Here is a 26,480-nt window from a genome sequence, read left to right as displayed (position 1 = left end):
TTCCTAAATGAAGGGTAAATTAACTAGATCAATGGATGTTTGACAGGTTATAGCTTCACTCAGCAACAATTTTTCTGGAATAATCTATTTCAGGTATATCGTGACCCCCGTCACGTGATGAGGGGGGCCCACAGAGTCTGAACTGCCCCGGGCCCTGGCTACCCTTAATCCACCCCTGCATCAGTCACATAGAAATTCAGGCAGGGACGGCCCAAGACTCTTTGCGGTCTTTTCTTAGAACCTCCATCTCTTCACGCCCTTTTCCGCGCCAGCGGCCATTTCTAATGTCCATTTTACAGTCTATTAAATTTGGTCTTCTGCACATTTTCAAAAGTTGTAAATCCAAGGCACACAGAACCCGATGGCATCGGGTCTCGTCATCCTGTTCATGACGCCAAAATTGGGTCGCCCTCGCACACCCAGGGCAGCGGGGTACTCGGTACCGGGCCGGTGTCGAGGCGGGAACGTGTCACAGCAGCGGTGACCCGGTCCGTGGCCCTGGGTGCCCAATATCAATGGCGGTGATGTTAATGGTGTTAAAGTTTATATGAATAGTTTGTGACGCCACCCGTGGTGTTTGGCAAGTAAGGTGGTAAGCCAACACTGCATGCAGATCCGCTGGGACTGATGGTGTGGTGCAGCAGAGATGGTATAGCTCCCCACAGGTGGAGCTGTAGTCCCAGGGTAGTGTAGGTGCAATGGATGAGGAGAGGCGCAGAATGGTATGGAGGCTGGTGCCCAGGTGTAGTGCTGCTGGAATAACTGGAGGACACCAGAGTATGCGGTTCCAAAGCTTTACTCACTGTTTGCAGTTCACACAACTGCCTGCGTCCGTACTGTGTTCTCCATATCAGGGCTCCAGCCAACCTCCAGGCAGGATAGGATTTTCCCATCCACACTCCGCCAACATGTACCTTACTGAACGACTCCTCCAATGCGCCTTTAGGTGCGAAGCACTCCAGTACTTAGTTACCCTGGAATGCCTCGCTCTAGGTGTTCCTAGTCTTTACTTGCATGACAGACAGCTGTAGCCTGCTCGGGGACTCCTCACTACGTCCCGGCTCTCTATTCAGTTGCTGTTGTGTCCCAAGTCTATGATGGAAGCAAGGCATTAGTGGCTCACTACTCCTCTGGTGTCTGTTGCCAGACATAAAGTTCCAATCAACCTCGGGGACCGGGCCCCGGCCTTTGCGCTCTCTGGACTGGAAGGGTTCTCTTTCTCAACCTGCTTCCCTCCATCCTTCTATTCTCCTTCGTTCCATTCTATCTCTCTCTTATGGAATCTGTAGTCTTCAGTCTACGTCTCTTTCTCCTGCTCTTCCTTCCCTGAGGAGCTCGTTCCACTAAGACCAGTCCTCAGCCTCTCCTGACTGACTGCCTTCCTCCGCCTTGAGCTCCTCTCAGATTGACCTGCTGTCAGCCTGCTCTCTCTCTCTCAGACCCTCGTCTGACTGACCAGAAATCCTACACCTTCCCTCTCTTTTATATCTAACTCCACCTGCCTCCTCAGCACCTCTCGTGTTACGAAGCCCGGGACCACAAAAGGCACCCTATGACCTTTCCAGCATAAAGCATGGATGGGTCCCTGCTGAACTATCCTGTGTGTGGGGTGCAGGTGTGGAGCGTGGTCAGGAGTTCCCACCTTACCTGGATGGTGGGGCACTACACCTTAGGAGAAGGTGCAGTACCTCTGTGGCGATTGAAGCCTCAGGGGCGCCACATCTCCACTTCCCAGATTCCTCTGTCCTTCCTCCCCCAGATCCCTTTGCCACCCCCCGCCCCCATCTGCTCCTCCTTTCCCAGATCCCTGTCCCCCCTAACCCTAGCCCCCTGCCCGCAGTGCACAGCGTCCGCACGCCTTCCTCTCTTAAGTGCACAGGGTCACCTCTCCCCCTCTCATTAGTGCACAGGATCCCCTCACCCACTCTTCTTAGTGCACAGGATCCAATCATGCCCTATCCTCAGTGCACAGGATCCCCCCCCCTCCGTTTGTCACTGGTGCAGGTTCTTCTGGCCTCTTACCTTCACCAAAAAGGGTCCAGTTGCACCTCATTTCACTGGATGGGATTCGCTCACTTTCCGCTTGCTTCCTATTTGTAGAGCATATGATCCAGTCTTAGGGCTGGACAGGACCGTCAGCCCCTCTTCTCAGTATGTAAACTTCGCTCTTGCCCCGTCTTTTTACAGTACAGAATCCGCTCACCTTTCTCAATTGGTTCACCCAGAGTTTTAGATGTGTAGATCCACTGGCTCTTTTTTCGAGTCTTTATGAGCAGCATATGACAAGCCCCTCTACACAAAGCACATGACTTGGTCTTAGGCTATGTGCACATGGTGCGGATTCTGCTGCGGATCCGCAGCGTTTCTGGCCCTGCGGGTCCGCAGCAGTTTCTGCTGCGTTGTACAGTACTATTGTTTCCAGTGGTAAAACCAAAAACGCTGTGCACATGCTGCGGATTTCCGCTGCGGTTTCACATCTCCTCCATTGTAGAGGTGTGAAACTGCAGGTCTTTTTGACCTGCGGTTTTTCCAAAATCCACGCGGAAAAATCCGCACCACCGAAAACTACGTGTGCACATAGCCTTAGGGTGCAGGATCTTGTCCGACCCTCTTCTTAGTACAGAGGATCTGCCCTTGCCCCCTTTACACTGTGCAGGATCCGGTCGCCTCCTCTTATCACAGCCCTAGAGTGGAAGGATATGCTTATATGCTTACCCTGTCCTTTTGGTATACAGGATCTACTCGTCATCTCTTCTCAATATGCAGGATCCTGTTGATGCGACCAGGATCTGGTTAGTACCTCTTGTTGATGTGCAGAATCCACTCTCACCCCCTCGTTTTCTGTGCAAGATCCGGTCTTAGGCTGGTTTCACATTTCCGTTTGTTGCCATCAGTCAAAATCCGCTGTTATGCAAAAAAAAAAACGGATCCGCCATTTTTTTTGGCGGATCCATTTTTTTTGGCAGATCCGTTTTTTCCCATTGACTTGCATTAGCGGCGGATTTTGACGCATGGTCATCCGTTGGATCCGTTTTTTGACGGATCCGCCAAAATTTTGGCGTCCGCTGACTTCAGTGGATGGACAATGAAACGTTTTTTGTGAGCGTCAAAATAGCGGATAGCAACGGATCCGCCGCTATCCGCCATTCGTTATAATGGTCGCCTATGGGCGGCGGATCCGTTGCCAACCGTTTTTTTGACGGAATCCGGCAACAGATCCGCTTTTTGACACTGAGCATGCCCGGAAGAATTTCCTTGCCAGAAATTTAACCCCAAATTCCGTTTTGGCGGCAGAAAACATCTCACTCTCTCGGCTCCTGTTCCTTTAATTTTCCACCACTAGCTGATAATGCGGATCCGTCAAAAAAACGGATCCGGTGGCCTCCGTTTGTGCCACAACGGAAATGGATCTGTTTTTCACATTCTGGCGAATTTACACTGACGTCAAAAAACAGAAATGTGAAAAAGGCCTTAGTGAGCAAGATCTGGTCAGTACATCTTGTTATTGTGAACCTTCTGCTTTCACCTCCTTTGTTCACTGAAAAAGATCCACTTAACCCAAATTTTTTTTTAGTCCAATCCACTCTCATTTCTTTTCATTGCACTTGCTCCTTCTCTTCTAGCACAATCCGGTGGGTGGCAGCGCTCAGCAGGCTCAAGGCACTGGGCTTGATAATCTTGCTTGCACGTTCTCCATGTGCCCAGCCCTGGACTCAGTTCATATAGCCAAACAGGGAGGAATCTGAGGTTATAGGTCACATGGACACTGACAAGACAGCTACAATGGCCTCAGGTAGTCGGTCTGGAGCCACATTCCAGAACAGAGGCAGAGCTGATTCTGATCTTGAGACTCAGCCTAAAGGCCCCGTCTCACATATCGAGATAGTTAGCGAGATCGCTGTTGCGTCACCGATTTTGTGATGCAACAGCGATCTCGCTACGTGTGACACATAGCGGCGACCCCCCCCCGCTGGATATCGCTGATCTTGCTCGAATGTCCCAGGCCATTTTCTGATCATTGGCGTCCCGCTGGCCAGCATGCATCGCTGTGTTTGACGCCGACGAGCGATCTCGTTGGCGACGCAGAACTCAGGGACACAGGCGTGAGTCGTCAGAATCACAGCTGTGTGACAAGGTCCCAACGACCGCCGAGGTCGTTATACGGATCACTGGATGGTCGCTGCGTCGTTGAGTAGATCTGTCTGTTTGACAGTTTACTAGCGATCATTTAGCAAAGCATCAGCGATCTTTACCTGGTCGCATCGTTGTCGGGATAGCTGGTGCGTCGCTTAGTGTAACGGTACCCTAAGGCGAGCTACCACCTCGGTAACAGTCTTGTACAGCTCCGCACCAGGGAGAGGTGGCCGTACTCTCGCCATCCACCATCACAGAGCGTGCAGATGAGCCATTGTATCTAACCTTATGTGATACCATCTGCTAGATTTAATTCTGTGTGAGACACGGTACAGTGGGCAGTTGGCATACAATGACAACATCACACATCGACTCTTTATCATTTATATTATATACAATCCACATATACAAAACCTGCACAGTCTGCAACCTCAAAATGCTGCCTCCTGTTGGCTGACTACGGGAAAAGCCGTCAAGTGTTGACCGATCTGGGGAAGAATCCACAAGCTGGCCCCTGCAGACTGATACCATGTAGATCTCGGACGTCCCTTCTCCTGCCGACCGATCCTGGGAAGACTCGTGAGTAGCCCTTTACCATGTCCACCTAACCAGTCCCAGGCGCACCAGCAACACCTGCGGACCGACCGCAGAATCTACCAGGAGTTACGCCACAGTTCCTCAACAATAAAGGAATGAAGGGTCATTTGATCATCTGCTCAGTCCAAGCCACATCACCATCACACAATACCAGTTGCAATAAATAGGAGCCTTCATGTAGACATAAAAAAAGGCAACGTCCTGTGTCGCTCACCCCCGAGACCCCCCATTTATTGCATATGCATGTATGAGGCACACTTCTCCTGTGTCATGCACACAATATTCATGAGATTTCAGATCCCGAGGTGCCTCCGGAGGTTACAGTTTAGGGGTCTGTCGTGTGTATGAGGGTCGAGGAGGTTGAGGCGCAAGCCTAGAAACAACAGAGGAAAATCACATCAGGTTAAATGGCAGCTCCTGTAGACAGGTAGTCACGGTGCAAAGGAAAATATCACCTTCCCAAGCCCTAAAAAAAGTTATAACACAAAAACAACAATCATTACTGAACCCCAAGATGAGGAGTCAGGTGGAGCACCGGAAATGGTCATACCGTGCAGGTACAGCTGAGAGGCACTCCGGGTACTGTGGTACAGCCAGCAGTGGGTCCTGGCACTGTTGCTTGGGGACCAAAGGGAGCGGCTTCTTAGGAGGAGGCGGCTTACAGAAATACGAAACCTGCGGAGGAAACAACACCTCTGAGGAGAGACGTATCAGGTTATAAAAAGCCGAGATCACATGAAGAAGAGACGTGAGGGTTATATAGAGCCGAGATAAAATGAAGGGGACACGTGCGAGGATTATATAGTGCTGCGATCACATGAAGAAGAGACGTGTGAGGATTATATAGAACCGTGATCACATGAAGAAGAGAAGTGTGAGGATTATATAGGGCCGTGATCACATGAAGAAGAGACGTGTGAGGATTATATAGGGCCGCGACCACACGAAGAAGAGACAGGTGAGGATTATATAGGGCCACGATCACATGAAGAAGAGACGTGTGAGGATTATATAGAACCGTGATCACATGAAGAAGAGACGTGTGAGGATTATATAGAGCCGTGATCACATGAAGAAGAGACAGGTGAGAACTAAATAGGGCCGGGATCACATGAAGAAGTGACGTGTGAGGATTATATAGAGCCGAGATCACATGAAGGAGAGACAGGTGAGAACTAAATAGGGCCGGGATCACATGAAGAAGTGACGTGTGAGGATTATATACAGCCGTGATCACATGGAGCCGTGTGAGGATTATATACAGCCGCGATCACATGAAGAAGAGATGTGTGTGGATTAAATAGGGCCGCGATTACATGAAGAAGAGAAGTGTGAGGATTATATACAGCCGCGATCACATGAAGTGACGTGTGAGGATTATATAGAACCGTGATCACATGAAGAAGAGAAGTGTGAGGATTATATAGGGCCGTGATCACATGAAGAAGAGATGTGTGAGGATTATATAGGGCCGCGACCACACGAAGAAGAGACAGGTGAGGATTATATAGGGCCGCGATCACATGAAGAAGAGATGTATGAGGATTATATAGAGCCGCGATCACATGAAGAAGAGACGTGTGAGGATTATATAGAACCGTGATCACATGAAGAAGAGACGTGTGAGGATTATATAGAGCCGTGATCACTTGAAGAAGAGACAGGTGAGAACTAAATAGGGCCGGGATCACATGAAGAAGTGACGTGTGAGGATTATATAGAGCCGAGATCACATGAAGGAGAGACAGGTGAGAACTAAATAGGGCCGGGATCACATGAAGAAGTGACGTGTGAGGATTATATACAGCCGTGATCACATGGAGCCGTGTGAGGATTATATACAGCCGCGATCACATGAAGAAGAGATGTGTGAGGATTATATAGGGCCGCGACCACACGAAGAAGAGACAGGTGAGGATTATATAGGGCCGCGATCACATGAAGAAGAGATGTATGAGGATTATATAGAGCCGCGATCACATGAAGAAGAGACGTGTGAGGATTATATAGAACCGTGATCACATGAAGAAGAGACGTGTGAGGATTATATAGAGCCGTGATCACTTGAAGAAGAGACAGGTGAGAACTAAATAGGGCCGGGATCACATGAAGAAGTGACGTGTGAGGATTATATAGAGCCGAGATCACATGAAGGAGAGACAGGTGAGAACTAAATAGGGCCGGGATCACATGAAGAAGTGACGTGTGAGGATTATATACAGCCGTGATCACATGGAGCCGTGTGAGGATTATATACAGCCGCGATCACATGAAGAAGAGATGTGTGTGGATTAAATAGGGCCGCGATTACATGAAGAAGAGAAGTGTGAGGATTATATACAGCCGCGATAACATGAAGTGACGTGAGGATTATATAGAACCGCAATCAAATGAAGAAACATGTGAGGATTATATAGAGCCGCGATCACATGACGTAGAGACGTGTGAGGATTATATAGGGCCACGATTAAATGAACAAGAGACGTATGTTGATTATATAGAGCCGCGACCACATGAAGAAGAGACATGTAAGAATTATATAGGGCCGCGATTACATGGAGAAGACGTGTGTGGATTATATAGGGCCTTGATCACATGAAGAGACATGTGAGGGCTATATACAGTCGCGATCACATGAGGCAGACACGTGTGAGGATTATATAGAGCAGCGATCACATGAGGAAGAGACGTGTGAGGATTAGATAGAGCCACAATCACATGAAGAAGAGACGAGTGAGGATTATATAGAGCTGTGATTACATGGAGTAGAGACGTGTGGGGATTATATAGAGCTGCGATCACATGAAGAAGAGACGAGTGAGGATTATATAGAGCTGTGATTACATGGAGTAGAGACGTGTGGGGATTATATAGAGCTGCGATCACATGAAGAAGAGACTTGTGAGGATTATATAGAAGCGTAATCACATGAAGAAGAAACGTAGGAGGATAATATACAGCGGCGATCACATAAACGTGAAAACGTGTGAGGATTATATAGGACCGTGATCACATGAAGGTAAAGACACAAGTGAAGATTAAATAGAGACACGATCACATGAAGAAGAGATGTGTGGGGATTATATAGAGCCGCGATCACATGAGGAAGAGATGTGTGAGGGTTATATAGAGCCACGATCACATGAGGAAGAGATGTGTGGGGATTATATAGAGCCACAATCACATGAGGAAGAGATGTGTGAGGGTTATATAGAGCCACGATCACATGAGGAAGAGATGTGTGGGGATTATATAGAGCCATGATCACATGAAGAAGAGATGTGTGGGGATTATATAGAGCCGCGATCACATGAAGAAGAGACGTGTGAGGATTATATGGAGCCGCGATCATATGAAGAAGAGACATGGTAGGATTACATAGGGCCAAGATCACATGAACAAGAGAGGTGTGAGGATTATATAGAGCCACGATCACATGGAGAAAAGACGAGTGAGGATTATATAGAGCCGCGATCACATGAATAAGAGGTGTGAGGATTATATAGAGCCGCAATCACAAGACGTGAGGATTATATAGAAGCATAAATCGCATGAAGAAGAGACGTGTGAGGATTATATAGAATTATAATCACATAAAGAAGAGAATAGTGAGGATTATATAGAGCTGCGATCACATGAAGAGAATTTTGAGGGAAAATCAGGTTGCAGATTATAGTCGGAATATACTTACTAGTGTGGTGGAAGCAGGAGTCGGGCAATTCTGCGGCGGTCCGACGCTGCAGGGCGATCATCACACTCCCTTCTCAGGCTAGTGCGGTAGTATTCACCGGTGTGCAGTGGTGCGGGGTTCCGGCAACATTTTCTGAAAGCCTGGAGCTCCCGCACTTCCATTGCTGTGATGGGTGGCCTCCGGAAGAGGCGCATGCGCAGACAGATCTCCGGAGACGAGACCTCGGTGCCGATATCTCAATCTGCGCATGCACCGACCCGGTGGCTATTTTCCTAGAGGCCTGGGGATGTGCGGGGCTCCGGGTTTTCACAAAAGGATGATGGAGCCCCACTGAGCACCGACGAACCTGCTGCACCAACCTGGGATGGGATTTCCTGGAGGCCACAGCTTCACAGCAATGTATCTGCAGGGGCTCCGGGCTTTCAGAAAATGTCAGCGGAGCCCCCGCACCAAGAGCACCGCAGAAGCTGTCGCACCAGTCTGGGATGGGAGTCATATCATCGCTGGACCACCGAACACTCCCTGTGACCACGCTCCACTAGTGCTACCGATTTCTCCCAGTAAGCTGAATTCGGACCCCCATTTGACGCATTAATTTTTTCCCTATTTTCCTTCTGAAAACTTGAGGTGTGTGTCATGGTCCGGTGCGTCTTAGAGTCCGAAAAATACATATATTGGGCTATGATCACATGAAGAAGAGAAGTGTGAGGATTATATAGAGCCACGATTACATAGAGAGATGTGTGAGGATTATATAGAGCCGCGATCACATGAAGAATTGTGAGGATTATATAATGTAGAGCTTTGATCACATGAAGAGGAGACACATGAGGATTATAGAAAGCCTCAATCACTTGATGAAGAGACGTGAGGATCATACAGAGCCGCGATTACATGAAAAAGAGATGTGTGAGGATTGTACAGGGCCGACATCAAATGAAGAAGAGACGTCTGAGGATTATATGGAGCCGCAATCACAAGGAGAAAATACATGCAAGAATTATGTAGAGCCAAGATTTCATGAAGAAGGGACATGTGAGGATTATATAGAGCCACGATCACATGAAGAAGAGTCGTGTGAGGATTACATAGAACCACGAACACATGAAGAAAAGTCCTGTAAGCATTATATAAAGCCGCCATCGCAAGATGAAGAGATGTGCGAGTATTATATAGTGGTGTGATCACATGAGAAAGAGATGTATGAGGATTATATAGAGCCGCGATCACATGAAGAAGAGACGTGTGAGGATTATATAGAGCCACAATCACATGAAAAAGAGGCGTGGGAGGATTATATAGAGCCGCAATCACATGAAAAAGACGTGGGAGGATTATATAGGGCCGCGATCACATGAAGAGACGATTGAGGATTATATGAAGCCATAATCACATGAAGAATAGACTTGTGAAGATTATATAGAGAAGCGATCACATGAAAAGATGTGTGAGGATTAAATAGAGCAGAAATCATATCAGGAAGAGACAAGTGAGGATTATATAGAGCCGCCATCACATGAAGAAGAGACGTGTGAGGATTATATGGAGCCGCGATCACATGAAGAAGAGACGTGTGAGGATTATATGGAGCCGCGATCATATGAAGAAGAGACGTGTGAGGATCATATAGAGCCGCGATCATATGAAGAAGAGACGTGTGAGGATTATATAGAGCCGCGATCACATGAAGCAGAGACTTGTGAGGATCATATAGAGCAGCAATCATATGAAGAGGACATGTGTGAGGATTATATAGGGCCATGACCACATGAAGAAGAAGAGATGTGTGAGGATTACATAGAGTCACAATCACATGAAAAACAGATATGTGAGGACTATAAAGAGCTGCAACCACATTAAGAAGAGATGTGTGAAGATTATAAAGGGCCGCGATCACCTAAAGAAGAGATGTGTGAGGATTATATACTGTAGATACGCGATCACATGAAGACACGTGTGAAGATTATATAGGGCCGCAATCACATGAAGAGACGTGTTAGGATTATAAAGAGATGCGATCACATTAAGAAGAGATATGTGAGGATTATATAGAGCCGCGATCACCTAAGGAAGAGATGTGTGAGGATTATATAGATCCGCGATCACATGAAGACATGAGTGAAGATTATATAGGGCAGCAATCACATGAAGAAGAGATTTGTAAGGATTATATAGAGCCACGATCACGTGAAGAAGTGACATGTGAGGATTATATAGAGCAGTGACCACATGAAGGGGAGCCATTTGAGGTTTACATAGAGTCACTAACACATCGAGAGGAGATGTGTGAGGATTATATAAAGCCAACATCGCATGAAGAAAAAATGTGAGGATTATAGAGAGCCGTATTAACATGCACGCATCAGGAGTTAAGAAAAGGGTTCCTGTGTTCCCCTAGCCAGCAGATAGTTCATGTTTGGTAGCAATAGAAAGGTAATTTAGGTAATTTCATAATAAGAAAGATGATAGCCCTGCCGCCACTCTACGAACCTTGAAGCCAGAGTTCTGGTACTTGTATATTTTCTAGTAACTTCCAAAAGGTGAGGGCATTCCCTAGCTCCGCCCACCCAGTGAGGTCATGGGACAGAGTATAAGGCTATGAAGCCCAATTAGGAAGTTGTCTTCTTGCCTGGGGTATCAGCTATGAGAGTCTGTGCACTTTGACCGGATGATTTGGGATATTTCCCCTCCCCCCATCTCCACATGGCGTGCCATTGACTGATAACTTTAAGTTCCATATCTTAATCCACCTTTATTTTGTAATTGCCTGTATAAATTGTATCTGTCTCTCTTTGTAACATCTTTTATACTTTTGTAAACACTGCCTATTCTTTTTGGAGTAAAATCTATAACATTTACTAGTTCCGTTTTCCGTGCTCCATAAACTTATCGCCACATCTCCGTGCTAAATTCACGCTACCTAGTGGGTTGGCTCTTGACCCAATATTAATATAAAACTAGGAGCGGGTGGCACTGATTGTTCTGGGGATTTGGAGAGACTCTGCTAGTGACAGAACAGAGGTTTTATGTAGGTATTACCTGCCTGAGACTGAGGACATACATAAAGCCCTCCCTGGAGAGTGCCCTATAGCCAGTACATAACCAGGCAACAGTCTGGCGACTACTTATCCTGGGTGTAGTTTTCAGACTGACCTGAGGGTAAGGGGTGCACCAGAGAGCTGCAAGTTCCAAACCGGAACTGGAAAGTAGGATACACCAAGGTTACTTACTGGTAGCCGGTTTTTCCGGAGCCCATGACGGCACACCTGAGAGAGGGGATCCGCCCAGGCAGGACAGGAACCCTACTGAAGATAAAAGGGCGGTACCTCTCCCTCGCTTCAGTTGGTTTACAGAGCATGAGAGGCCCCCCGGGTTAGTACACATGGTAAAACTCTCACAAAATTATATTTAACTAAACAAGCACCCAAACTATAGTGCACACCCAAAGGAGTGATAAAGGGCGGAATATACAGGTGTCGTCATGGGCTCTGGAAAAACCGCCTACCGGTGAGTAACCTTGGTGTTTTCCCGTCTCCCATGATGACACACCTGAGAGTCTTTTGTAGAATAAGTAGGGAATCTCTTACCTCCCTGCAGAGACATAGTTCGCCCTTTCAATTGTTTCTGCGCTGAAAGAACTTCCCACTGCAGTTGTCTTAAGTGGTACTGTGCCCATGCTACCGCGGGTATGCATGATGTCAACGAGCCTAAAAGGGACATTGCGTTCCTCAGTGTCATAGCTGGCCTTTGTATTGCTGTGCGAGCTAGGCCCCTTATCTTGGTCACTTTGTTCTCTGGTAGGAGGCAGCGCTGTCGCTTGGAGTCCAGTACTAACCCTAGGAAGGATTGCACCTTTACTGGTGTTAATCTCGACTTGGGGACGTTTACTATCCATCCTAGCCCTATTAAAGTTCCTTCACTTGGTGTGTGCAATGGGTCTCCGACCTCCCTACGACAAGAAAGTCGTCCAGGTATGGGACGATCACTATGTCCCTGGAACGAAGAAATGACATTACTTCGGCCATCACCTTGGTGAAAACTCTGGGGGCTGTAGACTGGCCGAACAGAAGGGCTGCGTATTGGTAGTGTTTGACCTGACCTTGGACATAGAGCGCTACTCTCAAGTACTTTTGATACTCCCGATGGATTGGGATATAATAGTAGGCATCTTTTAAGTCTATCACTGCCATGAGGCAGTGCTGGAACAGGATTTTTGTGGCCGTATTGATTGACTCCATTTTGAAGGAGCAATTGTCTACCTACTGATTGAGCCTCCTCAGATTGACTATGGTCCTCCAAGAGCCGTCTGGTTTTTGTATTAAAAAGAGGGGGGAGTAAAACTCCTTTCCTTCTTCTTGAACTAGGACTTCATGTAGGACTTGTTTTTGCACTAGTCCCAAGACTTCCTTCTCCAGGGCCAGTTGTTGCTCTTGGGCTTTCCTTCGGGGTGTCATTATAAAGGTTTGCCTGGGCGGACGGGTGAATTTTATTTTTAAACCGTCCTTGATTATGCTTAGGACCCATGTACTGGGGGAGATATTTGCCCAGGCGGAAAGGAAGAGAGAAAGCCTTCCCGCTACCTCCGACCTGATGTCATTGGGGAGATTTTTTGGAGGAAGTAGAGGGCCCTTTAAACATATTGCCCGATCATCTCCTTTCTTTAAAGTCCCAATTGTTCCTATCTCCCGGGGGGACGACCCCTGTTAAATCTTCTCCTACGAAAGGGCTGCTTTTTGGGTTTTCCCGGAAATTGGGGAAAACCTTTCTTCCTATCCCCCGTATGCTCCAAAATTTCCTCTAGTTTCTTCCAGAAGAGGAATTGGCCGTCACATGGAATGGAACACAGTCTATGTTTCGATGGCAAAACCCCCAGACACCCTTTAAGCCACAGGGCTCGTCTTGCCGCATTTGACAAGCTTGCCGCTCTAGCTGTTAATCTCACGGAATCTGCTGAGGTATCCGCTAGGAAAGCCGCTGCTCCATGTACCAGTGTCAGTTTAGACGGTATTTCGTCCCTAGGAACTTTGTCCCTGATCTGGTCCTCTATTTGCTGTAGCCAGACCATGAGGGCACGAGCGGTACAAGTACCAGCTATTGAAGGTTTTAATCCACCTGCCGGGGCTTCCCAGATATGTTTCAGGAAACCATCTGCTTTTTATCAAGCGGGTCTTTCAACACGCCAGAGTCCTCTAATGGTAGAGATACCTTTTTGAGGATTTGGCTACGGCACCATCAATTTTTGGGACTTTTTACCAGGTTTCTGAGTCTTTTTGTTCAAATGGGTACTTCTTTTTCGATGTAGAAGGTAAGGCACCCGACCTCTCAGGTCTTTTCCATTCCCTGTCAATTAAGGCCTTTATCTTATCATTTACAGGGAAGGTGCGTTTTTCCTTTCCTCCAGTCCTCCAAACATAACATCCTTCAATGATTTAGGAGTCTTTTCCTCCTTAAGGCCCATTGTAGACCTGACAGCTTTGACCAGCTTTTCCACGTCCTTTGTTGGGAAACAGGGACGGCCCCCTATATCGCTGTCCGAAGAGGATTCGGAGGACTGAGCAGAGGAAGAGGAGGTGGAGAGGGACAGGGATCTTTCACGACCTTTCTGCACTAGCGAGGCCTCTGAATCAGAATTCCTTTTGCGGCTTCTTTTATCTGTCTTTTTAAGGGCTGTCTTTAGGGAGTCTTTTCACCTCCTCTTGTATTACAGTCCTAAGGCTAGTTACAAAATCAGGGGTCTCATCCCGTATGGTTTAATTTATACAGTCAGCGCAGAGGTTTTTCTGCCACTGAACTACCAGCGGGTTTTTACATAGGGCGCATTCGACCCCTAGTGATCAAGCAGAAAAATGGAACCCTGTTACAATAAGGGTGACATTCACGTAGATCACTTACCACCGCTGTCGATCAAGGGTACTGATCTCGGAGGCTCCTCAGATGCACTCGTGACGTTTTTTCTGGACGTCTCAGAGTCATGCCGGTCGTGTTTATGACTGCCGCTCCCACCACTCGAGCGGCTGCTCCTGGTATGCTGGCGGCTCGGCAAGGCATCTGGCGAGAGTTCCTGCTGCTGCTGCCCTTCTTGCCCCACTTCCATTGTGAAGTATTGGGCATAAGTGCATCTTCTGTGGTCAGCCCTCTTTTAAGAGGGTTCCACTGCACTCTCTGCTTCCTCCAGTGCCCTTTTACAGTCCCTCCACCCCCTGCCGGAATGATTGCCGGCCGGCGGTTTTTCCCATGGGCGCTGCCATCTTGGATCCGGTGCCGCCCCCGACGTCACACGGCCACGCCCATTCCCAGCGTGCCTTGCGCGTGACGCCAGAGGGGCGTGACCCGGAAGCGGCCGCCCCTTCTGGAGCTCCTGGACATCGGCAGTGGGGGGAGGGCGGTGCGGCAGCCACGGAAGAGCCCCTGGACCCCTGACCGTGCTGCGCTGTCACCCGCTCGGACGCTTAGCCCCCGGGGGACCCGCGGACGGCGCTTCCACCCCCGACGCCCAGCGCACAGGCTCTGCCTGATCTTCCACGCTGGCACGGGGTAGACAGGTACAGACATCTTGACACGCTGTCTTCAGCACACGGGTCCCTGTCAGGACAGGAAACCCAACTGAAGCGAGGGAGAGGTACCGCCCTTTTATCTTCAGTAGGGTTCCTGTCCTGACTGGGCGGATCCCCTCTCTCAGGTGTGCCGTCATGGGAGACGGGAAAATATAAATCCCTGATGAACTGGGGCAGCCAGACACCCCTGGTTCATGACAATGGGTACTTCGGTTATTTAGGAATTACTCATATTTTCCTGACAATTATATATGGCCGTGAAGAAGAGTCGTTTGAGGATCATATAGAGCCACAATCACAAGGAAGAAGAGACGTGTGAGGATTATATAGGGCCGCGATCACATGAAGAAGAGATGCGTGAGGATTATATAGAGCCGCTATCACATGAAGACGAGACGTGTGAGGATTATATGAAGCCAACATCACATGAAAAGACGTGTGAGGATTACATAGAGCCGTGATCAAATGAGGAAGAAATGTGTGAGGACTATATAGGGTCATAATCACATGGAGAAGAGACATGTGAGGATTATATAGAGTCGCGATCACATGAAGAAGAGACGTGTAAGGATTATATAGGGCTGCAACCACATGAAGAAGAGACGTGTGAGGATTATATGAAGCCAGCATCACATGAAGAAGAGACGTGTGAGGATTATATGAAGCCAGCATCACATGAAGAAGAGACGTGTTTGGATTATATGAAGCAAGCATCACATGAAGAAGAGACGTGTGAGGATTATATGGAGCCGCGATCACGAAGAAGAAACGTGTGAGGACTATACAGGGTCACAATCACATGGAGAAGAGACGTGTGAGGATTATATAGAGCCGCTATCACAAGGAAAAGACGTGTATGGATTATCTAGAGTCGCAATAACATGAAGAAGAGACGTGTGAGGATTATATAGGGGCACGATCACACGAAGAAGAGACGTGTGAGGATTATATAGAGGCACGATCACACGAAGAAGAGACGTGTGAGGATTATATAGAGCCGCGATCACATGAAGGAGAGACGTGTGAGGATTATATAGAGCCGTGATTACATGAAGAGACGTGTGAGATTTATATAGAGCCGTGATGATATGGAGAGGAGACGTGTGAGGATTATATAGAGCCACGATCACATAAGACTTGTGAAGATTAGTTGCTGTTGGAAATCCATTAGGCTAATGATGATTTTAGAACTTGGTGGTCTCCATGGTATGTGGATCTTGGGGTACTTGTCTTCATTTATATAGTCTCGTCTTCCCGCTCGCTAATCGGTTAGCACGTGGCCCTGTTCTCTTTGTTCTCTTGCAGTTATCTGCCACATCTTCTCTATATACATGATATGCGTTCACCCCAACATCTCTGACCATACGTCCTGTGTATTATCTGCCTCTTAGACTGGATACGCATTAAGCCTCCCATTCCCAGGTTCCCCTACACAGGTGTACACAGCGCCCTGCCTGTTACCTGGGCCCGATGTGGGAGAGGGTCCTCAGGAAGGGGCCGAGTTGGGACAGGCGGCCTGTCCTGAGCAGCAACAGCCTGGATGAAGAAAGTGGTGAGAATGACTTAAAAGCCATGCAGAGAGTCTGAGCCGGGCAATGAGCAGCACTTATGTGCCGTAGTCGGGGATTATACAGAAGCAGCAGCAGCATGCAGGTACAGAAGCTCTGCAGAGGACCGGGCTACCAGGACACACCGCACTCCCCTACATTACCTGGCAATGCTTCTGCACAGGGTCGGGCGGCAGAGGCTTGGATGGAGGATCGGGCCACTCTAGGATGTCATTATCAGACTGAGCAATACATGGAGACAGATGAACAGGATGGGAGAACACAGAGGCGACAGATCGGATGGAGGTAGAGAAGAGAACAGTCAGACATTAATATCGCGCCAGGTTAGTCGATAGTCAGGGTGAACACATATAGGACACGCCAAGTAAATGCATGGACAGGAGTGTGATTACTATGACCGAGACCCCCGGGAAGGACGTAGATCATGAGAGTTGTTCCCCTCTGCTCCTCCCATCCCTACAGGATAGAGCAGCGTCTTCTCCTCCTCACCTGGGACCCCGCGGATATCAGCTGCAGCTCTGTAGTCTGCGTCCTGTGAGGCGGCGGCGGGCGCTGTGGTCGGGGCTGGGCGCTCGTCAGGGTCACCCTGGAGAGAAGGAGATACAGATCAGGGGGGTTGCACCCTGGCACACATACAGAGTATATGTTTATATGGCGTCCTCACCTGTACTGACATTTCCCGCTCTGGGTGAAGATATTCCCAAGCCTCCTCTGTAAAAGTCCACGCTTCCAGTAACAGAATAGGAGGAGAGCGAGGAGGAGGATGACCAGGATAACGAGGACCACTGTGCCGGCAACTGAGCTGCGGGCTGGAGACAGAAAGCATAAATACAGACCCTGATAATAATGGAGGACACACTGGTCAAAGAACAGACAGAATCTTACCATCCTCCAGGGCCACTGGACCACTGTCCACACTGCCACCATGGCCAGACGAGCCGCACAGCGGAGGAGCCCAGCCAGGGGAGCAGTGACAGTTCCCATTACTGTTGCACACCTGAAATCAGAGCTGGCGTGAGGAGAATGGCACCTGATTGGAGGGACAGAGGGCGAAATGAGGGGGACAGATGTGGGCAAATGGAGACAAGAGGAAGGTAAGAGAGCGGCCGGAGGGAGTGACGGAAGGTGACACGGGGGGGAACGGATGAGGGTGGCCAAAAGGAGGGACAAGAGGGACAAAGTGACAAGAGGGCGCTCGGCGACACGGGGGAGACTGGCGAGGGTGCTCGGCGACACGGGGAGACTGGCGAGGGCGCTCGGCGACACGGGGGGAGACTGAAGTTGATTCAGGACGTGGGAGGGAGAGAGGATTGACAAGGGTGGCCTAAGACAAGAGGTGAAAAAGAGGGGAAGTGACGGTGACGCGGCGAGGATGAGGGCGGAAAGCGACATGGGGAGGACGGACAAGGGTGGATGGTGATACGAGGATAATGGACGAGAGCAGCAAGCAACAAAGGGAGGACTGACAAGGGCTGAAGTCAACACGGGGAAGAAAGATGATGGCGGAAGGTGACAAGGGAGGGTAAAGCCAGGAGGTAACAAGGGGAGAATATACGGGAACATGGGGAGGGGGATAAGTTATGAGGGCAGCCTGCGACAGATGGCGAGGGGGGAGATGACTGTGGCCAGGGACAGAAGGTAAAACATAAAGGGCCCGCCACCACTCACCCCATGTCCACCACATCGGCTCCGGCATGCCTGGACCTTGAGTTCTGCAGAATCTCGGCACTGCTGATTGACACAAACCTAGAGGAGCAACGGGAGGACAGTGATGCGAGGACCGGCAGAACGGACATCACGGGGGGGTGCAATAAGGACCCCACGGACCACCCTCTGGTCTGGTCTCCCCTATCCTTTGTAGCTGGCATTTCCCACTGTGGTGCACCAGTCTGTACTTACCCTCCCCGGGCCGCAGACTGTGCCAGATTTCACCAGAACAGAGTCCCACACATCATCCCCCAGATTAACGTAGGTGCCCTGACAGGAGATCTCCGTCCCATTCACTGAGAGCTTTATGGGAATGATCTCCACACTGGCACCCAGCAGGGGGCGTTGTCTGCCGCCAACACACTGAATGCTGCCACAGAGGACGTTCCTACAGAGATGGACAGATTAGCTAGGGGCGATCACCTGCTGTCAGGCTCTGTGGAGACCTGCATCAGGCCAGCATACCTGGAGGCACAGGGCAGGTAGGAGCCGTTTGATGTCTGGCCACAATTTCCATATTTATCTCCTCTCACATTCACTAAAGCAAAGCAGGAAGCAGATGCTGGAGATGACCCTGCAGAAACAGGAAGAGCACCCCATTATTCTCCACAGCCCTCCTGCCGTGACTCCCCAATACTACTCATTCTTACCTGCGCCCCACAGATCCTGGCATTGTTTGTGGAGACTTTGGCACTCCCCCTGGTAGCAGTGTGCCCCTCTAGTGGCACAGGGCTCCCCATCCTGCAGGTAGACATTGGCGGGGCAGTGGGGAGATGCGCCATTGCAGTACTCTGGGAGATCGCACTCTCCCCATGCCTGCCGACACAGAGTCCCAGGGGGCTTCACCTGCAGAGGGCAGTGACATGACACTAATCAACGGAGCCTGGGCACAGACATGTTAAACCCAGAGTAGAACGATGGCGGCTTACCTTACACTGCTCGCAGCACAGGCTGTCCGAGGCGCACTCAGCCCCGGGCATCAGCCGGCAGGTGCTGGCATTACAGCACGGGTCCACGCACTCCTGCGGGCACAGGGGAACCGATCACAAGCTATGGACAGCAGACAGTGTGGGATGTCCACAGAGCGAGCTAGGGAGGAGGTCGAAGCAAGGGCCACAGACGAAGAGACGGAAGAACAGAGCCAAGAACAGAGGGATGGGACTGTCAAAACGGGAGAGATGGAAAAACAGGGCCACAGAGGGATAGATGGACAAGGCTGCCAACAGAAGGAGGGAGGGACGAATAGGGTCAGGAACAGAAGGAGGGAGGAACGGACAGGGTCACAGAGGAATGGTCCGGTCTGGAAACAGAGGGAGGGATAGGAAGGGATGAACAGGGTAGACATAAAAGGAGGGATGGACTGGGCAGACACAGAGGAAGGGATGAAAGGACAAGGAGACAGAGGGAAGGACGGACAGGGCCACAGAGGAAGAGACTGAAGTACAGAGCCGGGAACAGAGGGAGGGAGGGACGTGGCAGCCACAAAGGGAAAGATGGAAAAACAGGGCCACAGAGGGAGAGACGGACAAGGCTGAGAACAAAAGGAGGGAGGGAGGGAAGGATAGGGCGGAGAACAGAACAAGGGAGGGACGGACAGATATACAGACGAAGAGAGGGACGGACCGGGACGGGAAGAGAGGGACAGACCGCGACGGAAATGGAGGGTGGGACAGGGCAGCCACAAAGGGAGGGATGAAGGGACAGGGCCACAGAGGGAAGGACAGACAGGGCCAGGAACAGAAGGAGGGAGGGACGGACAGGGCGGGATCAAAATGAGGGAGAGGGGGACAGACAGGGCCGAGAAAAGAAGGAGGGAGGGATGGACAGAGCAACAAAAGGATGGATGGGAGGGACAGGGCCACAGAGGGAGGGACGGGGCAATCAAAAAGAGATGGACGGAAGGATGGACAGGGCCACAGAGGGAGGGAGGGATGGACAGGGCCACAGAGGGAGCGACGGACAGGGCCACAGAGGGAGGGATGTACAAGGCTGGCAACAGAAGGAGGGAGGGAGGAACAGGGTCGGGAACAGAAAGAGGGAGGGACGGACAGGGTCACAGAGGAAGAGAGGGACGGATCGGTCCGGAAACAGAGGGAGGGATGGACAGGGCAGACACAAAGGAAGGGATGAAAGGACAGGGTGACAGAGGGAAGGATGGCCAGGGCCACAGAGGAAGGACAGAGCCGGTAACAGAGGTAAGGAGGGATGGGGCAGCCACAAAGGGAAAGATGGAAAAACAGGGTCATAGAAGCCTCCCTCGACGGACAAGACTGAGTACAAAAGGAGGGAGGGAGGGAAGGACAGGGCCGGGAACAGAACAAAGGAGGGACGGACAGACAGATATACAGATGAAGAGAGAGACGGACCGGGACGGAAATAGAGGGAGGGACAGGGCTGCCACAAAGGGAGGGATGAAGGGACAGGGCCACAGAGGAAAGGACAGACAGGGCTAGGAACAGAAGGAGGGAGGGATGGACAGGAACAAAATGGGGGAGAGGGGGACAGACAGGGCCGATAAAAGAAGGAGGGAAGGAGGGATGGACAGAACAACAAAGGATGGATGGGAGGGACAGGGCCACAGAGGGAGGGAGGGACATGGCAATGAAAAAGGGAGGGACGGAAGGATGGACAGGGCCACAGAGGGAGGGAAGGATGGACAGGGCCACAGAGGAAAGGAAGGACAGGGCCACAGAGGGAGGGAAGGACAGGGCCACAGAGGGAGGGAAGGACAGGGCCACAGAGGGAGGGAAGGACAGGGCCACAGAGGGAGGGAAGGACAGGGCCACAGAGGGAGGGAAAGACAGGGCCACAGAGGGAGGGACAGACAGGGCGGGAACAAAAGGAGGGAGAGAGCAACAGACAGGGCTGAGAAAAGAAGGAGGAAGGGATGGACAGAGCAACAAAGGATGAATGGGAGGGACAAGGCCACAGAGGGAGAGAGGGACGGATGAGGACGGGAACAGAAGGAGGGACGGACGAGGACGGGAACAGACGGAGGGACGGACGAGGACGGGAACAGACGGAGGGACGGACGAGGACGGGAACAGACGGAGGGACGGACGAGGACGGGAACAGACGGAGGGACGGACGAGGACGGGAACAGACGGAGGGACGGACGAGGACGGGAACAGACGGAGGGACGGACGGGGCCGGGTACAGACGGAGGGACGGACGGGGCCGGGTACAGACGGAGGGAGGGAGGGACCGACCCGGGTACAGACAGAGGGGAGGGAGGAACGGACGCGGCCGGGTACAGACGGAGGGAGGGAGGAACGGACGCGGCCGGGTAGAGACGGAGGGAGGGAGGGACGGACGGGGCCGGGTACAGACGGAGGGAGGGAGGGACGGACGGGGCCGGGTACAGACGAAGGGAGGGACGGACGGGGCCGGGTACAGACGGAGGGAGGGAGGGACGGACGGACGGACGGGGTTGGGTACAGACGGATGGGCGGACGGGTCCGGGTACAGACGGAGGGAGGGACCGACGAGGCCGGGTACAGAAGGAGGGAGGGACGGACGGGGTCGGGTACAGACGGAGGGAGGGACGGACAGACGAGGCCGGGTACAGACGTAGGGACGGACAGACGAGGCTGGGTACAGAGGGAGGGAGGGACGGACGGGGCTGGGTACAGACGGAGGGACGGATGGGGCCGGGTACAGACAGACAGAGGGAGGGACGGACGGGCCTGGGTACAGACGGACGGAGGACGGGAACGACGGACGGGGCCGGGTACAGACGGAGGGAGGGTGGAACGGACGGGGCTGGGTACAGACGGAGAGAGGGACTGATGGAGCCAGGTACAGACGGGGCCGGGTACAGACGGAGGGAGGGAGGGACGGAGGGACGGCCGGGTACAGATGGAGGGAGGGACGGGGCCGGGACCACAAGGAGGGAGGGACAGGCGGACGGGGCCGGGACCACAAGGAAGAAGGGACGGGCGGACGGGGCCGGGACCACAAGGAAGAAGGGACGGGCGGACGGGGCCGGGACCACAAGGAGGGAGGGACGGGCGGACGGAGCCGGGACCACAAGGAGGGAGGGACGGGCGGACGGAGCCGGGACCACAAGGAGGGAGGGACGGGCGGACGGAGCCGGGACCACAAGGAGGGAGGGACGGGCGGACGGAGCCGGGACCACAAGGAGGGAGGGACGGGCGGACGGAGCCGGGACCACAAGGAGGGAGGGACGGGCGGACGGGGCCGGGACCACAAGGAAGAAGGGACAGGGCTGCCACAAAGGGAGGGATGAAGGGACAGGGCCACAGAGGAAAGGACAGACAGGGCTAGGAACAGAAGGAGGGAGGGATGGACAGGAACAAAATGGGGGAGAGGGGGACAGACAGGGCCGATAAAAGAAGGAGGGAAGGAGGGATGGACAGAACAACAAAGGATGGATGGGAGGGACAGGGCCACAGAGGGAGGGAGGGACATGGCAATGAAAAAGGGAGGGACGGAAGGATGGACAGGGCCACAGAGGGAGGGAAGGATGGACAGGGCCACAGAGGAAAGGAAGGACAGGGCCACAGAGGGAGGGAAGGACAGGGCCACAGAGGGAGGGAAGGACAGGGCCACAGAGGGAGGGAAGGACAGGGCCACAGAGGGAGGGAAGGACAGGGCCACAGAGGGAGGGAAGGACAGGGCCACAGAGGGAGGGAAGGACAGGGCCACAGAGGGAGGGAAAGACAGGGCCACAGAGGGAGGGACAGACAGGGCGGGAACAAAAGGAGGGAGAGAGCAACAGACAGGGCTGAGAAAAGAAGGAGGAAGGGATGGACAGAGCAACAAAGGATGAATGGGAGGGACAAGGCCACAGAGGGAGAGAGGGACGGATGAGGACGGGAACAGAAGGAGGGACGGACGAGGACGGGAACAGACGGAGGGACGGACGAGGACGGGAACAGACGGAGGGACGGACGAGGACGGGAACAGACGGAGGGACGGACGAGGACGGGAACAGACGGAGGGACGGACGAGGACGGGAACAGACGGAGGGACGGACGAGGACGGGAACAGACGGAGGGACGGACGGGGCCGGGTACAGACGGAGGGACGGACGGGGCCGGGTACAGACGGAGGGAGGGAGGGACCGACCCGGGTACAGACAGAGGGGAGGGAGGAACGGACGCGGCCGGGTACAGACGGAGGGAGGGAGGAACGGACGCGGCCGGGTAGAGACGGAGGGAGGGAGGGACGGACGGGGCCGGGTACAGACGGAGGGAGGGACGGACGGGGCCGGGTACAGACGAAGGGAGGGACGGACGGGGCCGGGTACAGACGGAGGGAGGGAGGGAGGGACGGACGGATGGGGTTGGGTACAGACGGATGGGCGGACGGGTCCGGGTACAGACGGAGGGAGGGACCGACGAGGCCGGGTACAGAAGGAGGGAGGGACGGACGGGGTCGGGTACAGACGGAGGGAGGGACGGACAGACGAGGCCGGGTACAGACGTAGGGACGGACAGACGAGGCTGGGTACAGAGGGAGGGAGGGACGGACGGGGCCGGGTACAGACGGAGGGACGGATGGGGCCGGGTACAGACAGACAGAGGGAGGGACGGACGGGCCTGGGTACAGACGGACGGAGGACGGGAACGACGGACGGGGCCGGGTACAGACGGAGGGAGGGTGGAACGGACGGGGCTGGGTACAGACGGAGAGAGGGACTGATGGAGCCAGGTACAGACGGGGCCGGGTACAGACGGAGGGAGGGAGGGACGGAGGGACGGCCGGGTACAGATGGAGGGAGGGACGGGGCCGGGACCACAAGGAGGGAGGGACGGGCGGACGGGGCCGGGACCACAAGGAAGAAGGGACGGGCGGACGGGGCCGGGACCACAAGGAAGAAGGGACGGGCGGACGGGGCCGGGACCACAAGGAGGGAGGGACGGGCGGACGGAGCCGGGACCACAAGGAGGGAGGGACGGGCGGACGGAGCCGGGACCACAAGGAGGGAGGGACGGGCGGACGGAGCCGGGACCACAAGGAGGGAGGGACGGGCGGACGGAGCCAGGACCACAAGGAGGGAGGGACGGGCGGACGGGGCCAGGACCACAAGGAAGAAGGGACGGGCGGACGGGGCCGGGACCACAAGGAGGGAGGGACGGGCGGACGGAGCTGGGACCACAAGGAGGAAGGGATGGGCGGACGGAGCCGGACCACAAGGTTGGAGGGACGGAGCCAGGACCACAAGGAGGGAGGGACGGGCGGACGGAGCCGGGACCACAAGGAGGGAGGGACGGGCGGACGGAGCCGGGACCACAAGGAGGGAGGGACGGGCGGACGGAGCCGGGACCACAAGGAGGGGCGGACGGAGCCGGGACCACAAGGAGGGAGGGACGGGCGGACGGAGCCGGGACCACAAGGAGGGAGGGACGGGCGGACGGAGCCGGGACCACAAGGAGGGAGGGACGGGAGGACGGAGCCGGGACCACAAGGAGGGAGGGACGGGCGGACGGAGCCGGGACCACAAGGAGGGAGGGACGGGCGGACGGAGCCGGGACCACAAGGAGGGAGGGACGGGCGGACGGAGCCGGGACCACAAGGAGGGAGGGACGGGCGGACGGAGCCGGGACCACAAGGAGGGAGGGACGGGCGGACGGAGTCGGGACCACAAGGAGGGAGGGACGGGCGGACGGGGCCGGGACCACAAGGAGGGAGGGACGGGCGGACGGGGCCGGGACCACAAGAAGGGAGGGACGGGCGGACGGGGCCGGGACCACAAGGAGGGAGGAAGGGAAGGACAGGCAGGGCCACAGAGGGAAGGACAGGCAGGGCCACAGAGGGAAGGACAGGCAGGGCCACAGAGGGAAGGACAGGCAGGGCCACAGAGGGAGCCAGGAAGAAGGTAGAAGCAGAGCCCACAGAGGTTTAGATGAGCCATGAGGCGATCCCTTCTCACCTGCACCAGGCCACAGTCGCACTCTTCGCCATTCTCTACCAGCAGATTACCACACAGTGGCTTCCCGTACATACGGCCTGGGTTGGGCACATTATACAGACAGGCTCCTCCCCCTTGGCGCAGACTATGAAGTAGGCTTTCCAGGCTGCAGTTGCTGAACTCCAGGCCTGGCATGAACCTGCCAATATTACAGGCACATCACATAGAGCGCTGCAGTCAACTAGGCCTCTCATACGCTACAGGGGTCCACACTCACCCCGTGGACTGGGTCATTATCCACTGCTTCCCCGTCCTGGGCTGTCCGCATGCCCCATCTGCAACGTCATGATTCAGGCCCAGATTGTGACCCAGCTCATGTGCCATGGTGGATGCCACCGCCAGAACGCTGACCGAGTGATCCTGTGAGGGGTAGGAAAGTGAGGAAGAGCCATGGCGGACCACCAGAACCCCCAAATCATCACTTACCACCGTCACACCGCCAGATCGATCCACCGAGCAGATGGAGTTCACTGTGGCCATCCCAACGGATGAGTGTTTAAATGTCACACCCCTGTGGAGACGAGAGGGTTAATAAGAAGAGTGCACAGAGGATGTCACACACAGGGAGACACGAGGGATAATAAGAGGAGCACACGAACAACGTCACACACAGGGAGACACAAGGGATAATTAGAGGAGCGCAGATGACGTCACAAACAGGAAGACACAAGGGATAATCGACGTCACACATCGGGAGACAAGAGGGGTAATAAGAGTAGGGCACAGACAACATCACAAATGGAGAAAAACGCACGTCAGCAGCTGTGCGTTGTCATGAGGCACCCTGCTGATCAGGTTCTTCTCTCTCCAGGACAGGAATGAGTTTAGCATCTCGGCAGGGTCATCGCTGACTGGAATCAGGTCCTTCTGGCTCCACACCTCCACCATGACCAGTACCACCCGGACATTCAGAGCCCGATAAAACTGGGGGGACATGTGAGGTTACAGAACTGGAAACAAGGGAGACAGGCCCCAAGGAGTGCTTCAAAACTCACTGCGTCCATCCAGTTAGCAATCTCCAGCATCCGAACATGAATTCGTCGCAGATCCTCCTGCAGCATCTTATACTAGTAGAGAAGCAGAAACAGTGTAACAGTGAGGTGGGAGCGGACGTTAAAGACATGGGGAAGTAGCTGACACTAGTAAGGCCACTGGGTCACACTCACCTCGCTGTTATCCGCCACCATCACAAGCTCCACATACTTGACCTCACGCTCCATCTGCAGATACAGGACATTATCATCAAGAACATGCCATGTGCTTTATCTGCTCTGTAAACCCAATGTACTCCA

The 26,480-nt window shown here is 53.1% G+C and overlaps 1 protein-coding gene across 4 annotated transcripts in view; it reads right to left on the bottom strand.

The window, feature by feature from the left end:
* Positions 1-4,502: 4,502 nt before the first annotated feature.
* Positions 4,503-26,480, bottom strand: part of ADAM15 (ADAM metallopeptidase domain 15) — a 39,959-nt gene continuing 17,981 nt past the window's right edge. Inside the window, exons 7-24 of one of the 4 annotated variants that reach the window (XM_073552349.1) lie at positions 26,355-26,408; positions 26,184-26,255; positions 25,943-26,112; positions 25,615-25,699; positions 25,406-25,548; positions 25,150-25,327; positions 19,181-19,273; positions 18,902-19,097; positions 18,717-18,825; positions 18,444-18,639; positions 18,213-18,290; positions 17,430-17,541; positions 17,209-17,353; positions 17,034-17,130; positions 16,688-16,765; positions 16,438-16,512; positions 5,282-5,406; positions 4,503-5,104 (exon numbers count right to left, since the gene is read on the bottom strand). In XM_073552349.1, coding sequence (XP_073408450.1) covers positions 5,050-5,104; positions 5,282-5,406; positions 16,438-16,512; positions 16,688-16,765; positions 17,034-17,130; positions 17,209-17,353; positions 17,430-17,541; positions 18,213-18,290; positions 18,444-18,639; positions 18,717-18,825; positions 18,902-19,097; positions 19,181-19,273; positions 25,150-25,327; positions 25,406-25,548; positions 25,615-25,699; positions 25,943-26,112; positions 26,184-26,255; positions 26,355-26,408 — 2,061 coding nt within the window. In that variant the 3' untranslated portion in view covers positions 4,503-5,049. The remainder of the gene's footprint in view (positions 5,105-5,281; positions 5,407-16,437; positions 16,513-16,687; positions 16,766-17,033; positions 17,131-17,208; positions 17,354-17,429; positions 17,542-18,212; positions 18,291-18,443; positions 18,640-18,716; positions 18,826-18,901; positions 19,098-19,180; positions 19,274-25,149; positions 25,328-25,405; positions 25,549-25,614; positions 25,700-25,942; positions 26,113-26,183; positions 26,256-26,354; positions 26,409-26,480) is intronic. The other 3 variants (XM_073552350.1, XM_073552351.1, XM_073552352.1) reach the window with 3 other exon arrangements.

Source organism: Dendrobates tinctorius, unplaced genomic scaffold (genome assembly GCF_039654945.1).
Source record: "Dendrobates tinctorius isolate UK_male_01 unplaced genomic scaffold, ASM3965494v1 ptg000189l, whole genome shotgun sequence".
Lineage (NCBI taxonomy): Eukaryota > Metazoa > Chordata > Amphibia > Anura > Dendrobatidae > Dendrobates > Dendrobates tinctorius.
This window is presented reverse-complemented; position numbering and strand designations above follow the sequence as displayed.